Below are 9,450 nucleotides of genomic sequence, written 5' to 3'. Positions count from 1 at the left end.
ACAAACTGGCAGTTTGTCACCAACCTTTACAGCAAAACCAGAGGCCCCAAGACCCTGCACACGAGCCAGTCCTGCCTCCAGCCATGGAGCGCTGCATCCTCTGGGGCTCTGCTGCTGCGTGCAGGAGGGTGAGGGGAGGAAAGGGCTGCTGGGGGTTGGAGGAGAGCCCCTGGGGATCTTCTGATCCCTTCCAGGCCACCTTCACATTCACACTGGGTTGCTCAGGGTATTGTCCTGACTAGTTTTGAGCATCTCTGGGGGATGTCACAGCTCCACGGGCCCTACCTGCTTGGCTTGTGGTTCTTCCCCAACATCAGGACACAGGGCCTGCCTGTGTAGGCAAGGATGGAGTGGTGCATGTGTTACCCCTCTCTCCTACCTTCCTCCTTTCAGCTGGAGATGCCTGGGCTGGGCAAAAAGACACCTTAGATGAAGAATTGCTGCCCCAGACCTGAAGGGTGAGGACCCCTGAGCCCCAAGGTCCTCTGACAGTGCTGAGGTTGCAGGATGGGGCTGTCTATCTCCCCTTTCTCCTTTATTTATTTATTTTTAAAAATAAGCGGGTATTTTATTGCATCTGGGGCAGGTGGAGGCTGGAAATGATTTGGTTGCTTTCCTGTTTCTATTTGGCTTTAAAACAATAAACCACACTGACTTGCTACCTGCTGCCCGTGCCTGCTGTGCTTCCTGAGCTGCCGTGAACCTGCTGCCTTGTCTCTTGAAAGCAGTTTCCTCTTCCCCGGTGCTTGTGGGAGGCTGACGTGTCCCTGCCGGGGCCTGAGCCTCGTCTGGCAGCGAGAGAGATGGTGACAGAAGCACCCACCTCTGCGTTGGGCCCTGCCAGACCTGCTGCTACCCTGCACCCCCAGGGCTCACAGCTCACCCCCCTCCTTTGGGGGGCCCTGTGTCACCCCTGTGTCTATCCCCCTTTTGTCTTCCTGCCCTCCTGGGTCCCAGGGATGGGGGGAACCGAAGGGTTTGGGTGGGCACCAGGGTTTCTGCAGGGCATCCTGGAGTGGGGGAGACCCCTGCCTCAAGTGCAGGGCATGGGGGGGGGCACTACCTGCCCTTCTTCTGAAGCATGGTCACAGCAGAGCCATGCAGTGCCCACAGCCACGGATGGGCACAGCCACGGGCTTCCAGTGCCACCAGCCCCCAAGGGAGCTGCCCCCATCCACATCCCGGGGGGACCCACCTGCGCCGGACCCCAGGCCGTGGCGGGGGGGGGGGGGTGTGGAACGGGACACTGTTAACTCTGGAACCTAAGGACAGCGGGAAGGCTCAGGGACCCGGGGGAGCCGCGCCGCCGCCGCTGCCTCCCTCCCCGCCGCGCCCGCCCTTATAAGCGGCAGCGGCGGCGGAGCCCGGTGCAGCGGCCCGCGGCGCGCCGCCTCCGGCACGGCCCGGCTCGGCCCGGCATGGGCTCCGCGCACTCCGTGCCCGCCGAGATGCGGGAGCTGGCGGACAGGACCGGCTGTGAGTACGGACCCGCGGGTCCCCGGCGCAGAGCGGCCCCGGAGGTGGGGGGGCACCTTGGCCGGGCCCTGCGCGCTGCTTCCCCCCACCCCCAAACCGCGGAGCCCTGCGGAGGGGACACGGGGTGTCCGCGGTGGGGAACGGTCATGTCACCGCGGGGGGAGGATGCAGCATCTCACCGGGGGATGGAGGCGGTGGGGGGGTGAAAGGGAGGGGGTGTATCCATGTCACCGGGGCTGGGGGGGAGAAGGGGGGGTTGGGATGTAGCCATGTCACCCCAGTGCCGCACCTCTGCCAGCAGGGACATGGAGTGTGCACATGGGTGAGCCCCAGCGCTGCACTGCCCACCCCCGACACTGCTGCAGCGAATTGTGTGTCCCCCCCCCTCGCTGTTCTGCCTCAGAGCCCCCATCCCTGCTACAATGCTCCCGGGGCCGGTGCGGTGCTAATGCCCAGTGGTGCGGGGAAGGGACCAGCGGGCCGGGGAGGGGGGGCTTGCAGCAGCGATGTGGCCTAGGGCTCCGAGCAGGGGGTGATTGTGAATGTCACACTCCAGGATGCCCCCAGACGTGGCCAGCTCTGGGCACAGGGATCGGGATGCTCCCGCTTGGTTCCTTCAGCTCCTGCCTTACCGAGAGCGGGCTGTGATGGAGGGAGGAGGCAGCGCTGCCCATGGACAAAGGACGTGCTGGGGCTGCGAGGGGCCAGCAGCTCCCCACAGCCCTGCCCTTAACTGATCCCATGGGACATCCTCTCGTGAGGGCTGAGCACGGCAGCATCCACCGGGGTGACCTCAGCCCTCCCCGCAGGAGCTGGGGGCGCCCCCGGGGTGTGAGCGTCAGCTCAGGGTGGGAGTGAAACTGCCCCATCCCTGGCAGTGTTCAAGGCCAGGCTGGACACAGGGGCTTGGAGCAACCTGCTCTAGTGGAAGGTGTCCCTGCCCGTGGCAGGGGTTGGAACTGGGTGAGCTTTAAGGTCCCTTCCAGCCCTGCCTGCGATCCGATGAGGTTTTTGGCAGCCTGTAGCTGGCACCTCGGGCACAGGCAGCGCTGTCCGTGGCCTTCTTGCAGCACCTGCCCATGGGAGGCACCTTCCCACGCCTGGTGTCCCTGTGAATCCATCCGGAGAAGGGTGTACAAAGGCAACACCCATCAAAACCAGGGGCCGGGAGAGGACATAAGGGAGGCGCCTGATGACCCCCATGAGCAGGGTGTGTTCCTGGCAGCATGCACAGGGCTCCCTCCCACCTGGCTGTGGCTGCTGCTATCAAAACCTGAGGAATTCACGTTCCTGTGACAGGCTCACTGCTGGGGTACAGCATTGGGGAAGGGATTCCAGTCACCCTTGGTCCCTTGGGAGGAGCGGGAACAGGGCAGGGCTCCAGGTACATCCCCAAGATGTGCCCTCGGCGTGTTCCATTGCCTTCTTCCCACTGCTTTCAACCCCAAAAGCTGCAGGGGCACCCACAGCTGTCGCGTGGGGCCATTGGGGCCAGTTCCCATCCCTGCTGCCATGTGCTTGATCATGAAGCTGCAGCAGAGGCATCTCCCCTATTTTCTGAAGTGGCTTTTCCCAGGTCAATGTGATCTTTGCCTGCACCCAGGATGGTTCCGCAAGGCAAAACCCTTGCACAGGGCTGAGCCCCTCCAGCCTGTCTCTTCTCCTTTGCTGAAGCAGCACAAACCGCCGCAGGCTGGGAAAGAGCAAACCCAGCACCTTCAGTTTAAATACCATTTCTTTTCCCCTATAGCATAAGCTGCTGTGCTGGACACGGGCCTGCAGCATCCGAGTGCTGGGGCTGTTTCTCAGGGATACAGCAGCCTCTGCTGCCCTTGAGCCGGTGCTGCTGGCAGCAAAGCCTTTGCCCTTTGTGCAGATGCAGCTTTATCCCTGGAAAGCAGCCGAGCGCTGCTGCCCTTCGCAGGACAGTGCAGTCCTCAGAGACCTGCCTGCACCGCAGCCCTGCACCGCAGCTCAGCCGCGAGAGGAGGACCTGGGTGTGGGGATGCAGATCCCTCTTTTCTGCCGTGCAGATGGGGGCTGGATGCAGAGCGGGGCTGGATCAACCATGAGCATCCAGCCGGTGACCCCAGATTTTTGTCACGTCCTTGTGTGGGATATTTGTCTGAGAGATCAAAGGTTTTCGTGTGCAACCAAGTCACAGATGCTGAAGGCCTGGTGGCCCAGCTGCTCCCATGGTGATGGTGATGTTGTCAAGGCAGAAAGCGAAAGGTCATTTCTCCATGGCCAAAATTGGAAAGCAGAGTCCAGAGAAAGTTTCCATGTGCAAGTTTCCATGGGCAGCAGCGAAGCATCACGCAGAGAGGGATTAGGGGAGAAAAACCACCGTATGGGTGAATCAGTGGTGCCCATGCAGCCAGGCATCGCTGCCTAAGAGACAGCAGGTTCAGAGGGGGACCCCCAAAGCCCATCCCAGGGGGCTTAAATGGCCTCATCCTGCCAAGCAGGGCAGGCACAGGCCCCAGCGACAAGCACAGATGGATTTTCCAGTCCATTAATAGAGGTCTGGAAATGCTCAGCCTTCCTGATCAATACAGGTTCTATTTCAAGGCTGGGAAACAAGAGTCAGAAACAGAGCAAAGGACATTAAACATAATGAAAGAGAGAAGGGAGCCAGCCAGCCCCAAGCTCCACACCAACCTGTTGGCTTTCCGCCACAGCAGTTAACCATTTGCAAGCCCTCAATTATACTTTGGGATGCTTTTATGTGGCTCCATGCCACTGGGAAGGGCTGAGGACCAGTTGCCCAGCTCCGACCAGGGCTGCTGCAAGCCTATGGGTCCAGTTGGCGCCTGGATAGACTCCATCAGCTCCTGCAAACAGAGCTGGGAGCTGCTTCCCTGGCTCCTGGGAACAGTTACTGTCAATATTTGCACAAGAGAGTCGGGCTGTGTGTGTTCAGGGGCTTTGCAGAGGCTGGTTATGGCCTGTAGAGAATAGCTGGGAAAAAATAACATACCCTGTGTCATGGGATTGAGGAAGTGAAAAGATGCTGCTGAGCCTCAAACTGTAACCTCAGTGCTGTGGGTCTCTAAGGAAGGCTGCTGACACCCCAATTTCAGTCCAAGTGATGCTCTGGGGGTGCAGCCACACTGCCCAGGGGCTGGGGCATCCCTGGGGGACTCAGCACCCACCTCAATGGGTTGTGGCTTCCCCATGTCCCAGCTTCCTCTGAGCAGCAGTAGTGGCATTTCAAAGCTAGGCTTTGCCTTTTGCATGCCAAATCACCTCCTCTATGTTCAACCTTTCCCCTGCCCTGGCTGATGTCAGCTTTGGGGTGTTCTTTTTATTAGTGTTATTTATTTGAAGGGTCTGATACTGAAGACCCTAGCAGGGGGTGGGATCCTGCCGTGCCATGCCGTGCAGCCCCTGGGGAGTTCCACAGAATCCCAGAACCCCAGCCTGGTTTGGGTTGAAGGGACCTTAAAGCTCATCCGGTTCCAACCCCCTGCCACGGGCAGGGACACCTTCCACTAGAGCAGGTTGCTCAAATCCCTGTAGGGCTACATAAAGCCACCAGAGGGAAACAGGGACAGGGATGTCTGTGCCAAGAGGTGCCCAAGGCCCTGCCCTGCTGCCAGGGGTGTGTGTGCAGGAGCCTTTTATCTATTGCTGGATAGGGTGGACTTTGGTAATGTCCCCAGGGCACAAGCTCTGGAGCAGGTTTTGGTGCCCATCAAGTCTCCTCGTGTCCCTGGCTAGGACATGGGCACTGCAGATGGGTCCCTGGGTGCTGCTCTGTGCCCAGGATGCTCACACCCCCCCATCACCTCTCTCTTTTCCCCCCCCAGTCACCTCTGAGCAGATCGAGCACCTGCACCGGCGGTTCAAGCAGCTGAGCCAGGACCAGCTCACAATCCGGTACGATGCTTCCCAGGGCTGGGAACGGAGCCTGGGCAGGATGTCCGGCTCCTCAGACTGCGAGCATGAATGTGTCCTGCCCCATCATCCTACGGCCGTGCTGAGCTGGTTCTCTGCAGAGCGTCATTAATAATATGTGGAAAAATGAGTGGTGACCCAGTGGCCTGGGAGCAGGGTTGCTCCTGCCAAATCCCAGAATCCCAGCCTGGTTTGGGTTAGAATCAGAGACTGGTTTGGGTTGAAAGGACCTTAAAGCTCATCCAGCTCCAACGCCCTGCCACGGGCAGGGACACCTTCCACTAGAGCAGGTTGCTCCAAGCCCCTGTGTCCAGCCTGGCCTTGAACACTGCCAGGGATGGGGCAGCCACAGCTTCTCTGGGCACCCTGTGCCAGCGCCTCAGCACCCTCACAGGGAAGAGCTTCTGCCTTATGTCTAACCTGAATCTCCCCTGTTTTAGTTTTAACCCATTACCCCACAGCTTTGAACTTAGTTTTGGGAGGGCAGTGACAAGTCCCAGGACAGTGCAGAGAGAGAGATGGTGGGCAACCTTGTTAAGCCCCGTTTGGGACATTATTCCTGAGAAAACTCTCTGGAAACCATACAGGCGTTTGCAGGTCAAGCCATGTAGAAAGCCCCAGCATCAGCCCCATGCTGCTGTGTCCCAGAGCTTCCCAAAGACCCACTTCAGTGGGACAAAACTCCACCCAGCACAGACTGATACATCAATATCGCTTGTTCTCAGCCTGAACTGGGGCAACAAGGGGGTTTTGTGCCAAACCTCTTTATTTTTAATGATTATTTTGAACGAACGGGGTCAGGGCTCCTGCCCGAGCCCTGCGGTGACAGTCGCAGCATCTGCCTCCCCCTCAGCTCCCTCCCACTTCCCTGTTTCCTTTTTGCAGCAAGGAGAATTTTGACAACATTCCCGATCTGGAATTCAACCCAATTAGGGGGAAAATCGTCCATGCCTTTTTCGACAAGAGGTAAGAACATCCCCAGCATCGGGGTGGGGTTGGTTCATCCTCTGAAAAGACGTGGCTGGGCAAAGACCTCCTGAAAGAGTGGGGTGGAGCCAGGATGGAAATTACAGACATTAAGATGAGTCTTGGGGATAAAAGAGTCCTGAAGCTTTGCCGAGGGATGTGCCGGGCTCTGCGGTGGGCAGAGGGGGGGTCCTGGCTGTCACCAGCAGCTCTGCTCTTGGCAGGAACCTGCGGCAGGAGTCGGATGGGCTGGCGGATGAGATAAACTTCGAGGACTTCCTGACCATCATGTCCTACTTCAGACCCATCGAGATGAACATGGACGAGGAGCAGCTCGACCGCTTCCGGAAAGAGAAACTCAAATGTGAGGCTTGCCCAAAGTCCAGGGTTGGGGGTATGGGTGGATGGATGGATGAATGGAAGGATACATGGATGGATGGATGGATACATGGATAGAAGGATACATGGATGGATGGAGGGATGGATGCGTGGATGGATGGATGGATGGAGGGATGGATGGGTGGATGGGTGGATGGTGGGAAGGGGCTCTCTGACCCTGCCATGCTCCTCTTGTCCCTCCCAGTCCTGTTCCACATGTACGACTCAGACCATGATGGGAAGATCACGCTGCAGGAGTACAGAAATGTAACGTATGGTCCCTCCCACCCCATCACCACTGAACCCCCAGCCCCAGCTTTGACCCACTGCCTTGTAGGTGGTGGAGGAGCTGCTGTCGGGGAACCCCCACCTGGAGAAGGAGTCGGCACGGTCCATCGCCGATGGGGCCATGATGGAGGCAGCCAGCATCTGTGTGGGACAAATGGTGGGAGCCGGTTCCTTGCTCTACCACAGCACAGAGGCACCGTGATGGCATCAAAATGGGGCTGGAAGGTGTCCCTCCTGGCTGGGCGTCTTCCCTGTCCCCAGGGTCATAAACAAACAGCCCCATAAAGCACCACCCTCAGTGCTTGGGGCTGTAATGCTTATTAAAAAGGCAGCTCCTTGCAGCCATGGTGGTTCTGGGAACCAATTTGGGGCTGGCCATAGGGCACAGTGTGGGGCCAGCACTGTGCACCCATGGGAGACATGTCCCATCTCCCGGTCACTCAGTGCGCCATTGGCCCTATGGGGCAGGCGTAACCTTTTCTCTCTACAGGGGCCGGACCAGGTCTATGAGGGCATCACCTTTGATGACTTCCTTAAGGTTGGTGGCATGTCCATTTGTGTCCTCAGGACGAGGGTGCCAGGGGGCTGTAAGGACACCCCCCCCCCCGCTCACCCCCTTTCCCTTGCAGATGTGGCAGGGGATCGACATCGAAACCAAGATGCACGTCCGCTTCCTCAACGTGGACACCATCGCGCACTGCTACTGACACTGGCTCCTCCTGGCACCTGGAGGAGGAGCAGGAGGAAGAGGATGAGAAGGAGAAGGAGGAAGACGAAGATAACTCTGCAGCAGCTCCATGTTCCTGGCACCAAGCGCTACGTACCATGTGCCTGTCCCGTTGTGGGCCTGCCCTCTGCTCTCTAGAAACATAAGAGGCTTTTATCTGTAATAAAAGGTATTTCTCTTTTTACTCCTTGCTGAGAAATATCCATCCATCCATCCATCCATCCATCCATCCATCCATCCATCCATCCATCCATTCATCCATCCATCCATCCACATCCCAGGGCCGGGGGGGTCTGGGATGCAGAAAGCATCCACAGATCCTGGTTTTCCCATAAATCTGAATTCTTAGGCCTCTGCCATGTGCTGCTATGGGGAAGGAGCTGCCCAGCTTGTGCTGTAAGGGGCTGATATCCCATGCTACGGGGAATGTGTGCAGGCAGGGATGGGGATACTGAGGGGAGGTGAAGGCACCATCCACATCACCTGGAAGGGCTGTTACATCCCCCTCTGCATCCCACGAGATGCTCAAGGTGGCATCGGCACAAGGAATAACCCCAGTTTAACCCAAAACCCAGCTCTCCTGGATGCATCTTCCAGTGTGAGACCCCGCTGGGGCCCGGGCACCCCCCTGCAGGCTGCAGGGATATGGGGATGTGGCAGCCGGGCGGCTCCTGCCCCCACGTGTTCCCACTAGAACAAGGCACCGGAGCTCAAGGTCTGTTTACTGGTATTACCGGGGGTGGATTCCTGTGCCTGAGGCAGCGGGAGCTGGGAAGCGAGGAGGGAAATGAAAAAGGGCAGTGGCTATTTTTAGAAAAGCTGGAAAGATTTGTTTGTTTTATCAGAAATAGCTTCCCCCGGTGACATGTACCCGCGGTGGGAAAACAGCCCCCCCCCAGCCAGCAGCGCCTGCAGGAGGATGGACAACCATGGACAACCATGTACAGCCCCCTCCGTCCCCCCAAGGGCAGCCGGTGCCCGGTATCCCCTTGCTCAGGGCACAAGCAATTGCTCCTCCTGCTCTGCATTAGTGAGGGGCACACTCCGGGCTTGCCTTCACAGGCTGCTGTAGCTTTGCCTCTCCAAAAGCCCTGCTCTCCACTCACAGCCCCTGCACTGGAGCAGCTCCTCAGAGCCAGCAGCAGAGCTGCCCTTCCCTGCAGCCCTTCCCTGCAATGCAGTCCTGTCCTGGAGAGACCTGCGCTGCTCCAAGACACCAAGGACAGGCTGGGGCTGATCCGGCTGCCAAGGGAGCTGCAGGGATGGGGCTGAGCCCATCTCATGGGGGGATGCTGCCACATGGCAGAGCCATGGGACACCCGTGGTGGTGGTTGAGTTGTCACGGCCTCAGCACGTGGTGCCCGTGGTGGTGGTTGAGTCCTGGCACGTGGTGGTCAGTGTGGGCTCGGTGGTGAGAGCCAGGGTCGGTGCTGGTGCTGGGGAGGGGATGGTGGTGATGGAGCTCCCAGCTCTTCCAGTGCGGCCTGTCGGGCCCTGAGGGTCTCCTGGTGCTGTCCCAGTGGCAGCCAGAGCCTTGCCTGTGTTTGCAGGGCTCTGGGACTCTTGGATAGGGTTCTCCTCTCACTCTCTGGGACACCTCCACCTCCTGGGCTCGTGCCCAGCTGCACTGCATCAGCACCATTGGGCTGTGCCTGACCACCCAGCTGAGGCTGATCCTGCCACTCCTCCTCCTCCTCCTGCCTGTGCCAGATCCT

The 9,450-nt window shown here is 59.0% G+C and overlaps 1 protein-coding gene across 1 annotated transcript; it reads left to right on the top strand.

Annotated features, from left to right (window-relative positions):
• The first annotated feature begins 1,149 nt into the window (after positions 1-1,149).
• Positions 1,150-7,919, top strand: TESC (tescalcin). Its single transcript, XM_030501523.1, has 8 exons — positions 1,150-1,476; positions 5,289-5,358; positions 6,262-6,342; positions 6,567-6,706; positions 6,926-6,987; positions 7,058-7,165; positions 7,499-7,546; positions 7,638-7,919. The coding sequence occupies exons 1-8, from the start codon at positions 1,419-1,421 to the stop codon at positions 7,713-7,715; spliced, it is 645 nt and encodes a 214-aa protein (XP_030357383.1). The 5' UTR covers positions 1,150-1,418; the 3' UTR covers positions 7,716-7,919.
• Positions 7,920-9,450: the final 1,531 nt, after the last annotated feature.

This window comes from Strigops habroptila, chromosome 11, assembly GCF_004027225.2.
Source record: "Strigops habroptila isolate Jane chromosome 11, bStrHab1.2.pri, whole genome shotgun sequence".
NCBI lineage: Eukaryota > Metazoa > Chordata > Aves > Psittaciformes > Psittacidae > Strigops > Strigops habroptila.
The sequence above is the reverse complement of the archived record's forward strand: the minus strand, read 5'-3'. Positions and strand labels throughout refer to the sequence as shown.

Excerpts from the sequence above, each read along its gene's own strand:
- TESC (XM_030501523.1), top strand. The coding sequence starts at position 1,419 with ATGGGCTCCGCGCACTCCGTGCCCGCCGAGATGCGGGAGCTGGCGGAC. Across the intron at positions 1,477-5,288 it reads GCTGGCGGACAGGACCGGCT|TCACCTCTGAGCAGATCGAG; the intron begins GTGAGTACGGAC and ends TTCCCCCCCCAG. Across the intron at positions 6,988-7,057 it reads CGCTGCAGGAGTACAGAAAT|GTGGTGGAGGAGCTGCTGTC; the intron begins GTAACGTATGGT and ends ACTGCCTTGTAG.